Source organism: Anomaloglossus baeobatrachus, chromosome 12 (assembly GCF_048569485.1).
Source record: "Anomaloglossus baeobatrachus isolate aAnoBae1 chromosome 12, aAnoBae1.hap1, whole genome shotgun sequence".
NCBI classification, from domain to species: domain Eukaryota; kingdom Metazoa; phylum Chordata; class Amphibia; order Anura; family Aromobatidae; genus Anomaloglossus; species Anomaloglossus baeobatrachus.
The window spans coordinates 128,646,203-128,662,518 of NC_134364.1; the positions used below are offsets into that span (position 1 = coordinate 128,646,203).

Here is a 16,316-nt window from a genome sequence, read left to right on the forward strand (position 1 = left end):
CCCATGGACTGAACCGGAAGTATGAAAAAGGTTTTTAATCACTTTTTTTCCGGTCTATACCTTTATATTATGATTGTTCATCTCTTTGCACTTCATCTTTGGTTACGAGATAGGTGTGTGTATATACACATAATCATCAAAAGTACTTATGTTGATCTTGTATATCTCTTATAATGATAGTCCTCACTATGGTAAAAGATTCTAGACATTTGTGATGCTTGTAAATCCAAGTATGTAATGACATTTATTAATGTTCTTTTCTTCCAATACCTGTAATGATCATATTACATTAGCATTGTATAGTCTCATACCAGTCAATTGATTTTAGTTAGCAGTGATGTTATTATTACCTGTATCTATGTACATTGCCTAGATTCTAATTTTCTTTCCTCTTTATTTCAGAATTAATCCCTCACACTAACCAGCACATCCTGTCAGCACTAGATGGTGGCCAATTCCCTCCTTTTGGATGAATCACTGAAATCGCGTCTTTTTCTGGCAACCCAGACACAGTCCCTGCACTAGAACGTCTGTTCCTCTTTGCCCATGCGCGCCTTGCGTTCCACAAGCAAAGCGCGCTCACTTCCGCGTTCCACCAACAGGAACTTCCTGCCCAGACACTGTCCTCCCTCTGTGCATAGAGCGCATGCGCGGCGTGCGCTCCGCTTCTCCTTCTCTCACTTCAGCATGCTTATCCACCGGATATGACGGCTGTGCACCCGGCACATTTAAACGCAGATCACAGCACAGCTGAGCACCTCACCAGACGCCAGGGGCCCTCACACGGTTCACTTCCTCCATGGTAAGTCTCTTTCCCATATACCCCACTGTCCTTGTCAGGTACATGCCACATTATATTCTGTCTCTCTCTTCCTCAGTATGCCTGCATAGAGGCAATGGCATTTCTAGCAACTGCCATACCTTTCTACTGCATTGTTCAATCCCTGAATCCTGGACACTGAGGTATGCATCCAGTGACTGTTTCAGGACAATCACCAGTTATTCTGACTGCCTGCCTTACATACAAATCCATCCTATACCTAATACAAACATTATTATCTGTCTACAGCCCCTGACTATAGGCAACTTTATATTCCTTTTTCTGCATTATCCTGCAAAGGCATTTAGTTACATGCTACGGTAAGATGTCATCATATCATTATCACAGTATCTACTTACATCTGATTACAATTCCTCACCACCCCCTTTTCTCGCCCCCCCCCCCTTTTTTCCCCCCTCTCCCTTGTCATAGTGCTGACTAATGTGCCAAATGCACTAGTTTGATTCAGCTATACTGCATACAGACCTGGTTCCATATTGCTCTTATTGCAATCCATAAACAGGTACATTTTTTCATTTTGTACACTGTAATATACTCGTCTCATGTAAAGACTTATAACATGACACTGATTATGTACAATATTGATTAATTATTATCCTGCCTTACCTTGACGGACACGAAAACGTGCACATAAGCAGAGGCGGCAGCCCTTTTGCATATACAGGTAGTGATCTCCTTCCTATTTGTTCCATTTTCACTGAATAGCAACATATTCTATCACTGATATATCATATAATTATATATTTATATTCACATTTGTTATCCCCAGAATCATGACAACTACGACAAATGTCTATTACTGACTATCTTCATCTATTCTTATAACTAGATACGTTGCATTCTTCTTCATTTAACTATTTCTATAACGTTTTTCTGACATCTTAAGCTGGGGTCACACTAAACGACAGCGACAACGACGTCGCTGTTACGTCACCATTTTCGGTGACGTAACAGCGACCTTGTAAGTCGCTGTTATGATCGCTGCTTAGCTGTCAAGCACAGCAGCCGAAGCAGCGATCATAACGACACGCGTCGCTGTGCTGCAACATGTGCAGAGAGCAGGTAGCCGCGCACACTGAACGCTGGCTCCCTGCTCTCCTAGCTACAGTACACATCGGGTTAATTACACGATGTGTACTGCAGCTACATGTGCAGAGAGCCGGAGCCGGCGCTGGCAGCGTGAGAGCGGCGGAGGCTGGTAACAAAGGTAAATATCGGGTAACCACCTTGGTTACCCGATGTTTACCTTGGTTACAGCTTACCGCAGCTGCCAGATGCCGGCTCCTGCTCTCTGCTCGCTTCATTTCGTCGCTCTCTCGCTGTCACACACAGCGATCTGTGCGTCACAGCGGGAAAGCGACGACCAAAAAATGAAGCTGGACATTCAGCAACAAGCGGCGACCTCACAGCAGGGGCCAGGTCGTTGCTGGATGTCACACACAGCGACGGGACGTCGCTGCAACGTCACAGAAAATGGTGACGTAGCAGCGACGTCGTTGTCGCTGTGTGTGACACCACCTTTACTCTTTCCTTCTTGTGACATAATCACTTATGATAATCCCATATCTAGATATCCTTGCTCATACCAGCATTCTGCCCCAAGGATCTCCCACGTATCTAGGTGAGCCTCACTTTTCCCTTGTCACCTCGGCACTTATGCACTTACCTTCTGGTATTTCCCCCTTGTCCCACCGACTCACACCATTCATCATTTAATTTACTATTGCTTCTCCTCCCTCCCCTTCCGTTTACTATAAACGTTAATTGTCATTGTATACAATTTGTGCAGGTATCGATTTTGTTCTCCACTGATGTATTTTCTATGTTTCTATGTTTATGGATCTTTCTAGTCAGTCTGTCCGACCAGATGAAGGCCGAGGTTAGGCCGAAACGTTTTTAGGCGGACTCTATGCAAATTGTACTATTATTCCCTTCTTCTGAAAAATAAAAATTGGAATAAATTGGAATAAATATCAATACTTTTCCTCTTCTTTTTCTTGGACTTCATTTGAAACATAACAGTGTGCCGGGGATATCTCCTTTTTCTCTGTTTTTTTTCCCCCTGAGCACCTGTAACAGGTGACGCTAGGTCCTCCCACACCCCCTCTGGCCAGGATCTGACCTCCCGCCGAGCTGCCCCCGTTAGCTGGCTGATTAAGATACTCGTTTTCTGGCATTCAGCCAGGGGATACACTCGGAACAAGCTGTACAATCTCTCCTTAAAGTCAGTCAGAGTATACGCCTTCCCGGAATACTGCGGTAGCCATGCTGCCCCCGGTAGACACGGCATTGAGAACGGTAACACCGGCGCCGCTGTTGCGACTTTATGGGTGGCCTGATCCTCCTCAGATAACATATCCAACTCCTTCCCCTATTTCCGGCAGCAGGGCTCCTCTTCGCGCGCTTCCCTGGGATCCACCCACGATGACACGCCCCTTTTCTTCCCACGCTGCTCACCTAATGGCGACTGTTGTTTCTAGTGAACACTAGATACACAGTTCTTGAAGGCGCACAGTACCCGTGATTGCGGGCACAATATCCTGTTCGTGACATTAAAGTTGATGCGCCCACAGGGTCTGTGGGGAGGGTTGCCCGTCACCAGGCCAGTTCGGGATGTCACAGCGGCCTGGCCCAGTTCCGTGGCCCCGTCGGTGTCAATGAAAAGGGGGAAATGAGGATGATGATGGGAGTAGTAGTTTTTCGTGATGCCACCTGTGGTATGCGACCAGGTATTAGCTGTCGCTGCGGGAGGTCTCTCTTCTGGGGCAGATGGTGACGCAGCTTGGGTGTTGCAGCTCTCCACAGGTAGAGCTAGGCCTCAGGAACAATGTGGGGAGTAGTAGTCTCATCTAATGAAGGAGCACGGGGCTTAGGATTAGACATCACGGCGGTTGCAGTTTAAGTTCTTTACTCACTGAGATGTCACTGCCTTTGGACTGCCGGACTCTGCCGTCAAGGGCTCCAGCCGATCTCGGATAGTTCGGAGGTCAGAACTGGTGTTTCTTTCAGTGACTCCTTCCTCCCTATGCCGTGTTGTGTGAGTCCCTGCGGCTTGAAGCTATGCTGGGGCCAGAGTCCTGGGGGTTGTTCTGTTCCCCGTCCCGTATAGCAGGCAGCGTGAGTCTGTAGATGGAGCCGCCCTATGGTCACGACTCATGGCTCTATATGCTGCTTTGCCCCAGGCACTGTGTGTGGGCCAGAAGACTTGAAATCCTCTGCCTTGCGGATTCTGCTGGCGGGACTTGCTTGCAGTGCCCACCAGTAAGGGCTCCACAACCTGAGGTGGACGCAAGTCCTGAGGGAGCCATCAGCTCTCCCCTCAGCGACCATGTCCTCCTGCGTCTCACTTGTTTCCTGTCCTGGACTAGACTGCTTGTAAGTGTGTGTGTGTGTGTGTGTGTGTGTGTGTGTGTGTGTGTGTGTGTGTGTGTCGCCTTGCTCCCCGGTGTCCAGCTCCTCCCCCCGGGTTCCTGAACTAGTGAGCAGAGGGTATACTACATTAGTGATGGCCACCCTCCAATCTCTCTACCCTAGCCCAGTCCCAGTGAGAGGGCATCTAACTGTGTGTATTTTGGTGGATTGTGTTGGTTTTACCGGCGATGACCTCCTCCGTATCCAAGATGAATACTGCAGCTCTGGTGAGGTGCAGTACTCTGTGGCGACTGAAGCCTCAGGGGCGCCACACTGTACAGTAATATGTAGCTCTATTCTATACAAAGTCTGCCCATCTGAACGTAAAGGAGATGACAGGATGGATATCCAAACCTTGTCCATCTGTTGGCTCAGCTTCAGGACAATCTCCTCTATCAATGTCCAGTACTCGCCAAAACTCATCTTGCCGTCCTTGTCCTTATCCAAGGACTGGAACACCTCCTCAACCGACTCCTTTATCCACGTGTGCTGCGGACACAGAAAATAAGAATGGAATTACCTCCAGTATAATATCAAATGAACAGAATCCACAAACAAAACTAGCATAAAAATGGAAAACACACCCCCTGCACTGCCACTGGATGCAGAAGAAGGCCTGACACATCCAACAGTTACCTACGACAAACCGCAAATTCCAATAACTACTCCAATCACATACTTCATGATATACATCGGTGCGGAGAGATTTGTGCTGTTGAATGAGTAGCCCTCTGACAGCCCTTGGCAATTGTGCCAACTTATCAGTACTGTTTCCTGATGAACCTCAATTAATTAAATGGGGAGAAACGCGTCGAGGCTTTGTTATTTCATGCTAATGGGTTGAGGACCATGGAGAGCCTGGATATTCTTTACTCAAGAGGAAAAATATTGCTAATGCTGGGTTCACACATAGCGACGCAGCAGCGATCACGACGGGCGACCTGACCTTATCAGGATCGCTGCTGCGTCGTTACATGGTCGCTGGTGAGCTGTCAAACAGGCAGATCTCACCAGCGACCAGCCAGCAGCGACGGGTGGAAGCGGTGCTGCGCTTGGTAACTAAGGTAAATATCGGGTAACCAAGGGCTTGGTTACCCTATATTTACATTGGTTACCAGCGCACACCGCTTAGCGCTGGCTGCCTGCACGCCAGAATACACATCGGGTTAATAAGCAAACCCTTGCTTATTTACTCGATGTGTACTGTGGCTAGAAGTGCAGGTGTCACGCTCCCCGGGTCCACTGCCGTGTTTCCCGGCTCCCCTGCCCCGCTCCCCGGCTCACCTGCCACGCTCCCCGGCTTCCCTGCCTCGCTCCCCGGCTCCTCTATCAGGCGTCCCCCGCTCCAGCCTCCATCACCTGCGCTCCCCCAGGCGGCTCGGTCCCCGCTCCCGGCGCCCGTCGGCAGCTCTGCTCCAGGCCGGCTCCCCTGCTTCCTGTTCACCGCTCCCTGCCCTGGCTTCTGGCACCCGGGCCTCGCGCATGCGCATTAGGGCGCGCGCGCGGTCATTGACCCTTTCTTAAAGGGCCAGTGTCCTCCAACAGGATATTGAAGGATCAGGTACTGGGTATATAGGGGGATCCTTCCAAGTGGGCGGGGCCTGTTCTTCGTGTTTTGCTAAGCTAGGAGTCAGGTCTCCTTGTGTCTTGCGGTATACTTACCTCTCTCTCTCCTAGAGCCGCTCCTGCCACGCCATCCGGTCCTGACGATTCCCGTACCCCGAACGGTGACTGTCCGCCATCCCGTCAGTCCGTACCATCTCTGATCCCTGTGGTGACCCGTCTTCTCGCTCCGTCGGTTCCGGACTCTGCCTGACAACATCTCGGCCTCCGAACCTGAGCTCCGTCACCCGGACTACCTTCGGTGACTCCGTGGTCCCAGGGACTTCTACACTCCACTCCTTGGAACGGACTGTCCTACTACCTGTAGTGCTCCGGCTACCGGACCCCTTGCCTTCAGTGAGGTGTTCGGCCCAGTGGATCCACCTCCTGGGTCTGCCCGTCCACCTGGCCCTAACAGTAAGAACAGGCCATGGATCCCGCCGAAGCACTAGCGGCCTTGCAGCAGGAACTCACACGCCAGCGCGAGACCCAGACCCGCATGCTGAACTTCATGTCTTCTGTGGATACCCGCCTGAACACGCTACAAGCGACCGCCACATCCCTGGCATCTCAGGTTTCCACTGTACAATCCACGGCCACAGCTCCCGTGGCAGCCTCCTCGGATGCTTCCAGACTTCATTTGGCTTCACCACCCCGGTATGCCGGAGATCCCAAGACCTGCAGGGGATTCCTAAACCAGTGCTCCCTTCATTTCAAGCTGCTTCCGCACTTGTTTGCCTCCGACCAAGCCAAGGTGGCGTTTGTGATGTCACATCTAGAGGGTGAGGCACTGGCCTGGATGAACCCCTTGTGGGAAAAGGAGGACCCTGTGACTACCAACATCCAGGACTTCCTGCAGGCATTCAGAAACACCTTTGACGAACCTGGACGTGCCGCTGCATCCGCCTCATCACTCCTCAGGCTACGTTAGGGGACTACGACGGTGGGGCAGTATGCCATCCGCTTCCGCACTTTGGCCTCAGAATTGGGATGGAACAATGAAGCCCTCACCGCCGCCTTCTGGGAAGGACTCTCCAGCCGTATTAAGGACGAACTGGCTGGCCGCGATGTTCCTTCCACCCTGGATGCCCTGATCGCACTAGCCACCCGCGTGGACCTCAGATTCCAGGAACAATCCAAAGAGGTGTCCCGTGAGAGACGTCCGATACGGCATTCCTCTCCTCCGCAGAAGCCCGCCGTCCTTCAGTCAGCGTCGTCTGGTGTCTCTGTTCACGAGCCCATGCAGATTGACCGTTTGCGGCAGTCCTAACAACGCCGAGCAGAACAACTCGCCAAGGGCCTCTGCTTCTACTGCGGAGAGGGCACACACCTTCTACGCTCCTGTCCAGAGAGGCCGGGAAACTCCAAAGCCTAGGGTTGGTAGGAGAGGCCACCCTAGGTGCTGGGACTCTCTCAGACCTGGTTACGTGGACTGTTCAAGTGACAACGGGAGAGACGCGGTTCACGGCCGAGGCGTACCTCGATTCCGGGGCAGCAGGCAATTTCATCCAGCAGGCCACGGTGGACAAGTACCAGGTGCCTGTTACTCCACTCGACAAACCCCTCGTGATTGCCTCTGTAGATGGGAGACCCCTCTCTGACACCATCTCGTGGATCACCAAGCCGGTGGAACTACGTATCGGGGCCCTGCACACCGAGAACATCGCTCTCTACGTCCTCCCACACATGTCCCATCAAATCCTGCTGGGACTCCCCTGGTTACGGACACACGAACCGTCAGTCAGCTGGGGTACTGGTGAAATCACCCGATGGGGCTCCTCTTGCCACGAGAATTGTCTGAAGACTATACAGCCCATCCGGCGACCTCCGGTTCCGGAGTCCCTACCGGGACTGCCCTCGGCCTATTGGTCCTTCGCGGACGTCTTTGATAAAAAGGAATCAGAGGTACTTCCGCCACATCGTCCTTATGACTGTTCCATCGACCTACTCCCGGGAACTACACCACCTCGAGGACGGATATATCCTTTGTCCCCTGCTGAAACAAGGGCCATGTCTGTCTACATCACGGAGAACCTAGCAAGGGGATTCATTCGGAGGTCCTCCTCTCCTGCTGGAGCGGGTTTCTTCTTCGTTAAGAAGAAAGAGGGCGACCTACGCCCATGCATTGACTACCGGGGATTGAACCAAATCACCGTGAAAAATAAATACCCCCTGCCGCTCATCCCCGAATTGTTTGATCGGCTTAGAGGAGCTCGTGTGTTTACCAAGTTGGATCTTCGGGGTGCCTACAACCTGGTCCGCATCCGCTCTGGGGACGAATGGAAGACCGCATTCAATACTCGCGATGGGCACTATGAATACTGTGTGATGCCCTTCGGCCTCTGTAACGCACCAGCAGTGTTTCAGGAATTGGTAAACGACGTGTTCCGGGACCTTCTCTACGTCTGTGTGGTGGTGTATCTTGACGATCCTGGTCTTCTCTCCGGACCTCCAGACCCACAGAGAGAACGTGCAGCTGGTACTGCAAAGACTGAGAGAGAATCGCCTGTACGCCAAGTACGAGAAGTGTGTATTCGAGCAGTCTTCTCTTCCCTTCTTGGGTTACGTAATCTCCGATACTGGCCTGCAGATGGACCCAGAGAAGGTCTCTTTCATTCTCAACTGGCCCCCTCCTTCCGGACTGAAGGCAATCCAACGCTTTCTGGGATTCGCAAACTATTATCGTCAGTTCATCCCTCACTTCTCTGCTCTGACTGCACCTCTCTCCGCCTTGACCAAGAAGGGGGCTAATCCAAAGGACTGGTCACCTGCGGCCGACGCCGCGTTTGGCTCCCTGAAACAGGCATTTGCTTCTTCCCCTGTGCTCCACCGTCCTGAGTTAAACCGACAGTTTACCTTGGAGGTGGATGCCTCCTCCTCGGGAGGCGGAGCAGTGCTCATGCAGAAGTCCTCCTCCGGGAAGATGGTTACTTGCGGTTTCTTCTCCAAGAGCTTCTCAGCGCCTGAACGCAACTACACCATCGGTGACCGAGAGCTATTGGCAGTCAAACTGGCTCTGGAGGAATGGCGCTACCTTCTGGAGGGAGCAGTGTACCCCGTGATCATTTACACGGACCACAAGAACCTGGAATACCTGCGGTCCGCTCAGCGACTGAACCCACGGCAGGCCAGGTGGTCCTTGTTCTTTGCCAGGTTCGATTTCCAGCTCCATTTTCGACCCGCGGACAAGAATGTAAGAGCAGATGCCTTGTCCAGGTCATTCATGCCCATGGAGCAGGAGGAGGAGACATCCCAGCCCATCATCTGTCCTAGTAAGATCATTCCGGTGGCTCCTGTCATCCTGGCCCAGATACCACCTGGGAAGACCTATGTCTCTGAGACTGACAGGGAAAAGGTGTTGCACTGGGGCCATGCCTCGAAAATAGCCGGCCATGCTGGTCAGAAGAAAACATGGAGTACAATTGTACGTCATTACTGGTGGCCATCCCTTCGCAAGGACGTCGCTTCTTTTGTTTCAGCCTGCTCCTCTTGTGCCAGGAACAAGACGCCCAAACACCTGCCATATGGTCGTCTTCTGCCTCTGCCTATACCCTCCATTCCGTGGCAACACATTGCGATGGACTTTGTGAGGCAAATCCCGGGATATGAAGATGAATTATGACTCCAGTCATAATCCCTCATCACTCCCTGGCAGTGCCCCCTCCCTTCTTGTTCTCAGTGTTCCACTTACACCTCCATGGCCATGTCCTGTGATATGGAAATTAGGTGGCTTAGGAACAATGGACACAGGATGACTCCCTGCCGTCACCCTGTAGTAGGAGCTGCTAGCTAGTTAGCAAGGCTATGGAAATAGCCAGACAGAACGACTCCAGTAAAAAATGGTTCATATCTCGCAAGCCATATTTCCGATAAATATGGCAACCATAAAAATGGTGTCTCCGCATGCAGACGATGCCGGCACACCCTTTTTATGGGAGCAGGACATTGGGAAATGCCCCAGGCGTGATATCAGCCAATGGGGAACTGGCAGACAGGTCATGAGTCCCCTCGTTCTGTAGCTAAATTCATAACTGTCACAATGAGAGCATTGGCGTCCGCCTACGACGCTCCCAGGCAAAGTTATGGCCCATATTCCAGGTTGGGATATTGTCCATAACTCAAGCCAGGGGTGGAGCAGTGCTCCCTGTGAGGTCACGAAGGTAGGAGGGGACCTGGATTTGGCCAGGTTGATAACCCTACTTCGGCCATTTTCCAGGGTTCTTCTGCTCGGGGGCCTGGTTGGGAAAGACCTGTGAGGGAGTTCCTGGAAACCTGGTCTACAGCGCCCCCCTGTGGCCAGACGCAACAAGGTAACTGCTGGAACTGTGTATGCCTGTTTGTAACCCATGCTTTGATTGTAACTGTACTCTGACATATGTATATTCTGTAGATTCCCTATTGTATATATTGTAGTTTCTAGTGTGCTTTAGGCTGATTAAATTATATAATTAATCTTGGGCTGTTCTGTTATCTCGATCTTGAATCCCACGTCTGTGTGTTCGGCTAATAGTTACCGTAAATCGGTTGGTGGCAGCGAATTGTGCCAAGGATTATTGTGGGGAGGCCAGTGAGATTCGGGGAGATTTTATATATTCCGCCCGCGGAGGTCGGGGGAATATATACCTTACTCTCACCGGGGACCCTTCAATAATCGGCATAAGTAGTATAGCGGCCTCCTTGCTTATGGTCGGGCAATTCCATAATTGGCCTGACTATAAGAGGGGCGCTAGAGAGCGCGTCACGTGCTCTGTCTGTCGGTCGGGAGGTATAAAGGAGGGGTGACCCCCACTTGTTACCCCCCGATTGTGACGTACTGGTAGCCAGCGCGGGGGATTTCTGAGTGACCCCCCCCGGTGGTTTGTGACATATTGGTGGCAAGCGGTGGGATCGAGATAATAGTGTGTGTGAGTGTGAGACCCATACTCCCAGACACTAAAGACTGCCTGCAGCAGCTGTGGCTGCTGGGGTCTTCAGACTAGCTCAACACTAGAGTGTCAGAGTGCAGATACTGTAAGGTGTGTGGAGGCATCAGGTGTCAGTTCTGTGTCAGTGACCAAAAGTCTGCAAGAATGGCTGATGGCACCAGGAGCAGAGCTATGCAACTGGCCAATGCTAAGGCAGGAGCCGAAGAGAGGGAGGACGGTGCTGTGGACAGCAATGAGGAGGTTGCCCACGAGTCCTCCAGGAGCTCGACGCCAGAAAACCGTTCTGCCGAGGACATTGCGCAACCTGGCACTGCTGGACAAGATGAGGAGGAGCTCACCCAAGGTTCCTCAACGAGCCAGATGCCAGCCCTCCGCTCTGAAAGGGACAGTGAATCGCCTAGCTCTGCAGCGTGCCGCAGATCACCACGTGCCATTCCACCGAGCCTGGGAGGCTCGGATAGCCTTCTTCAAATGGCTATGGCCCTTCTCCAGGCTGGAGACCAGAAGGGCTACAAGGAACTCCTGGCAGAGCGCAGGGCAGAGCGGCAGGCAGCGCGTGACGCTGAGGCTGCGGAGCGGCACGCAGAGCGTGAGGCTGCGGAGCGAGAGCGGCAGGCAGCGCGTGAAGAGCGAGAGCGACAGGCAGACCGTGACTACCAGCTGCAGCTAGCTCAGCTCCGGCCCTCATCAGCCACATGTGACCTTCGAGACACCAAACTTCCAAAGGTCCGTGTTGAGGACTTCCCAGTGCTGGAGAAGGATGGAGACTTGGACTCTTTCTTGACTGCTTTTGAACGGACTTGCTTGCAGCACTATCTGGACAAGGAGCAGTGGGCCAAATACCTGACCCCCCGTTTAAGGGGTAAGGCCCTGGATATCCTTGGGGACTTGCCTGCTGAGGCAGATCAGGGCTACGACACCATCAAGCGGGCCCTGATCCAACAGTACAACCTCACCCCAGAGTCCTACCGCAAGAAGTTCCGGAGCCTACAGAAGGGACCAAAGGACTCCTGGGCTGACCACAGGCGGGCACTTGCCCGAGCTGCCGACCACTGGACCTAAGGCCTGCAGCTTTCCACCGGACCGGAGATCCTGGACTTGTTCATCACGGAGCAACTCTTGTGGAACTGCCCTGAGGATCTCCGCCAGTTCATCCGAGACCAGAAGCCAAAGGGGTCCACGGCTACAGCTGCCCTTGCCGATGACTACACCAACAACCGGGCCCCTGAGGCCAGGAGAGCGGCCACCAGCAGCACCTGGAGAGGGGGTAAGATGAATTCTGCGACTGCCCCACCTGCCCCTAGACTGCAGGGGGTGTCCCCCTCAACTCCCCTCTCCAGGCCCGTGGCAGAACCAAGACGGTGCCACCAGTGCAACCTACCTGGACACTTCAAGGCCATGTGCCCTCAGCGTCCCAAGGCCCCGGCTCCGTCCCCGTCCCAAGGGCCGCCCAAGGTGTATTGTGTGGGTGGGGGTGGTGGTAGGTCCCTGGACAGCTTCCAACCTGTCACCGTCGGCCAGTCTGTGACCATAGGACTGCGAGACAGCGCCTCGGAGGTGACTCTGGTGCGGCCTGAGATGGTGTCCCCCCAAGACTTGATCCCTGGAAAAACCCTCGCTGTCTCCGGGATTGGAGGCACTGACCCGGCGCTGCCTGTTGCTGACATTTATGTGGACTGGGGCGCAGGGCGAGGGGTGAGGGAGGTGGGGGTAACTGATCGGATCCCTGCAAACGTGCTACTTGGGACAGATTTGGGGCAGATAACCTCCCAGTTTGGGCCCCAACCAAGGGCTGAACCTTCAGCCCGTACTGACATGCCTCCGGACAATGTTAATGTGTTATCTATGAATGATGTAAGGGAGGAGGGAGTGAACTCTGATATTTCTGCTTGCATAGACACCATAGACACACACTCAGCTGCAGCTGTGACAGGGGAGGGGGTCAGAGAAAGGTGTGACAATGCCTCTACAAGTAATCAGCCTGTGAGCTGGGATCTGTTGCCCTCTGCAGGGATAAGCAGAGAGCAGGGTGCTGCAGGGGGAGGACCAGTGTGTGGGGTGGGGGCTACCACAGCAAATGTGGGGTCCCCAGAGATTTCACAGCGGGGTTCTGTTGCTGCAGGAGGGGAACAGGCAGGTGAGATTGGGGCCGGTCCAGGAGCGGAAGTGCTCCCAGGTAAGATCTCGGTGCATGGTTCCCCCACAACCGGGGTGTCAGGAAGCCAGGTAGGTCTGCCTGAACCGGCGACTTGGTCAGGAACGGAGGAGGAGCAGGCACGACCCACGGTCGCAGCGGCTGTGGCCGCTGTCACCCGCAGTGGGAGTGCTGGAAGCCAAGGGGCCTCCCGGAGGTCCGATAGCTCTTCCCCTTCTGACCAAGTGGCAGCCGAGTCAGGTGGAGGCCAGGACACAGGTCCCGGGGTACTGACTGAAGATGTGACAGTCTCGTCGATTCTGGCCACATCTAGTCAGGGGTTTCAGGCAGCGTTAGAAGCTGACGACAGCCTGAAAGCTCTTAAGGAGCAGGCGGCACAGCCTCCCTCGGACTCGGACCCGGAGCGAGTGGTCTGGGACCAAGGACGGCTGTACCGGGCCACGGTCCAGCAGGGTTCACCGGAGGCGTGGCCCAGGGACCGACAGTTGGTGGTACCCTATCCGTTCCGGACGGAGTTGTTGCGGATCGCACATGAGATTCCGATGGCCGGACACCTAGGGATCGCTAAGACCAAGGCCAGGTTAAACCAGCATTTCTACTGGCCAAAAATGGGGGCCGATGTGGCTGCCTACTGCCGTTCGTGTGAAACCTGTCAGAGAGTGGGGAAGGCGGGGCCACGCCCCAAAGCCCCACTGGTATCTCTGCCAATCATCGATGAGCCTTTCAGGAGGGTGGCTGTGGATCTGGTCGGCCCGCTGGCCATCCCCAGCAGCTCCGGGAAACGCTTCATACTGACGGTAGTGGACTATGCCACCCGGTACCCAGAAGCAGTGGCCTTGTCGTCCATTCGGGCTGACAAGGTGGCCACCGCATTGCTGGAGATTTTCTCCCGAGTGGGTTTTCCCCAAGAAATGCTCACTGACCGGGGGACCCAATTCATGTCCCAGCTGATGGAGGCCCTCTGTAAGCAAGTCCAGGTGCGACATCTGGTGGCCAGCCCGTACCATCCACAGACTAATGGCCTGTGCGAGCGGTTCAATGGCACCTTAAAGCAGATGCTTAAGATGTTGGTCGACTCCCATGGGCGTGACTGGGAGCGGTATCTCCCACACCTGTTATTTGCTTACCGGGAGGTTCCACAGGCCTCAACAGGATTCTCACCGTTTGAGCTCCTGTACGGGCGACGTGTGCGGGGCCCCCTGGCTCTGGTGAAAGAGGCTTGGGAAGGGGATTTGGCCACCCCTGGAGTGTCGGTTATCGAGTATGTCATGCGCTTCCGGGACAAAATGCAGGCCTTGACGCAACTGGTACACGACAATATGGCTCAAGCCCAGGCCGATCAGAAGCGTTGGTACGACCAGAACGCTTGTGAGAGGACCTACCAAGTGGGTCAAGAGGTGTGGGTACTGGTCCCCGTACCACAGGACAAGCTTCAGGCAGCCTGGGAAGGCCCATACCTCGTGTACCAGCAGCTCAACCCTGTGACGTACCTGGTCACCCTGGACCCTGCCCGTGGAAGGCGGAAGCCCTTCCATGTGAACATGATGAAGGCACATCATGAGCGGGAGGCATGTGCGCTCCCCGTGTGCAACCTGCCCGAGGAGGGAGAAGCGGAAACCCTCTTGGATATGCTAGCCCAGGTTAGGGCAGGCGGATCCATTGAGGATGTGGAGGTTGGCCACCAGCTCTTGGAGGACCAACGGTCCCAGCTGTGGGCCACCCTACACCCCTTCCGGGGGTTGTTTACCAACCAGCCCGGAAGGACTGACTTGGCTGTCCATCACGTGGACACTGGGGATCATCCCCCGATCCGGCGTTCAGCATATCGGGTCTCCCTGGAGGTGCAGCAACACATGCGCCAGGAGATTGACGAGATGCTGAAGCTGGGGGTGATCCAGGCATCCAACAGCGCTTGGGCCTCGCCTGTAGTCCTCGTCCCTAAGAAGGACCGAACCACGCGGTTCTGCGTGGACTACAGGGGGCTCAATGCGGTCACGGTCGCCGATGCGTACCCAATGCCACGCATCGATGACCTGCTCGATCAGTTGGCCGGGGCTCAGTACCTGACCATCATGGATCTGAGCCGGGGATATTGGCAGATCCCCCTGACTCGCAAGGCCAGGGAACGCTCTGCCTTTATTACCCCATTTGGACTGTACGAGTCCACGGTGATGCCATTCGGGATGAGGAATGCCCCTGCCACTTTCCAGCGGATGGTCAACACCCTGCTCAAAGGACTTGAAGGGTACGCGGCCGCGTACCTGGATGACATTGCCGTCTTCAGTCCCACCTGGGAGGACCACCTAGAGCATCTAGCACAGGTGCTCAGGCGGATCCACCGGGCAGGTTTGACCATCAAGCCGGGAAAGTGTCAGCTGGCCATGAGCGAGGTCCAGTACCTCGGTCACCGGGTAGGCGGGAGAACACTGAAGCCCGAGCCTGAGAAAGTGGAAGCCATCGCATCCTGGCCCACCCCCAGGACCAAGAAGCAGGTGATGTCCTTCTTGGGGACCGCTGGGTACTATAGGAGGTTTGTTCCATGCTATAGTAGCCTGGCAAAGCCCTTGACGGACCTCACCAAGAAGAAGCTGCCCTCTGCAGTCGATTGGACAATGGACTGCGAGACAGCCTTCCGGGCCCTAAAGGACGCCCTGTCCAGCCCGCCCGTGCTACAGGCAGCCGACTTCACGCGGCCGTTTGTAGTACAGACCGACGCCAGTGACTTCGGCCTCGGTGCGGTGCTCAGCCAGGTGGACTCTGCGAGCCAAGAGCACCCAGTCTTGTACCTGAGCAGGAAGCTGTTACCAAGGGAAGTTGCCTATTCCACGATGGAGAAGGAGTGCCTGGCCATAGTGTGGGCCCTGCAGCGTCTGCAACCCTATCTATACGGGCGCCACTTCATCGTGGAGACGGACCACAATCCCCTCAGCTGGTTGCACACCGTCTCTGGGACGAATGGGCGATTGTTGCGATGGAGCCTTGCGCTCCAGCAATACAACTTCACCATTCGCCACAAAAGGGGCCGTGACCACGGTAACGCAGACGGGCTGTCCCGACAAGGAGAGGTCGCGGACGGGCGCACGGGGGAACACCGGAGTGTGCTGCCCCCTAGCGCCCTCAAAAGGGGGGAGGTGTGAGGCAAATCCCGGGATATGAAGATGAATTATGACTCCAGTCATAATCCCTCATCACTCCCTGGCAGTGCCCCCTCCCTTCTTGTTCTCAGTGTTCCACTTACACCTCCATGGCCATGTCCTGTGATATGGAAATTAGGTGGCTTAGGAACAATGGACACAGGATGACTCCCTGCCGTCACCCTGTAGTAGGAGCTGCTAGCTAGTTAGCAAGGCTATGGAAATAGCCAGACAGAACGACTCCAGTA

The 16,316-nt window shown here is 54.3% G+C and overlaps 2 protein-coding genes across 3 annotated transcripts in view; one reads left to right on the forward strand and one right to left on the reverse strand.

Annotated features, from left to right (window-relative positions):
- LOC142257800 (uncharacterized) overlaps positions 1-16,316 on the reverse strand; it is a 42,964-nt gene that overhangs the window by 13,632 nt on the left and 13,016 nt on the right. For both annotated transcript variants that reach the window (XM_075330016.1, XM_075330017.1), the window contains exon 3: positions 4,607-4,741. In XM_075330016.1, the coding sequence (XP_075186131.1) occupies positions 4,607-4,741 (135 nt within the window). The remainder of the gene's footprint in view (positions 1-4,606; positions 4,742-16,316) is intronic.
- S100A1 (S100 calcium binding protein A1) overlaps positions 1,253-16,316 on the forward strand; it is a 71,932-nt gene continuing 56,868 nt past the window's right edge. Inside the window, exon 1 of the mRNA XM_075330020.1 lies at positions 1,253-1,343. The gene's annotated coding sequence lies outside the window, so the exon portion shown is untranslated. The remainder of the gene's footprint in view (positions 1,344-16,316) is intronic.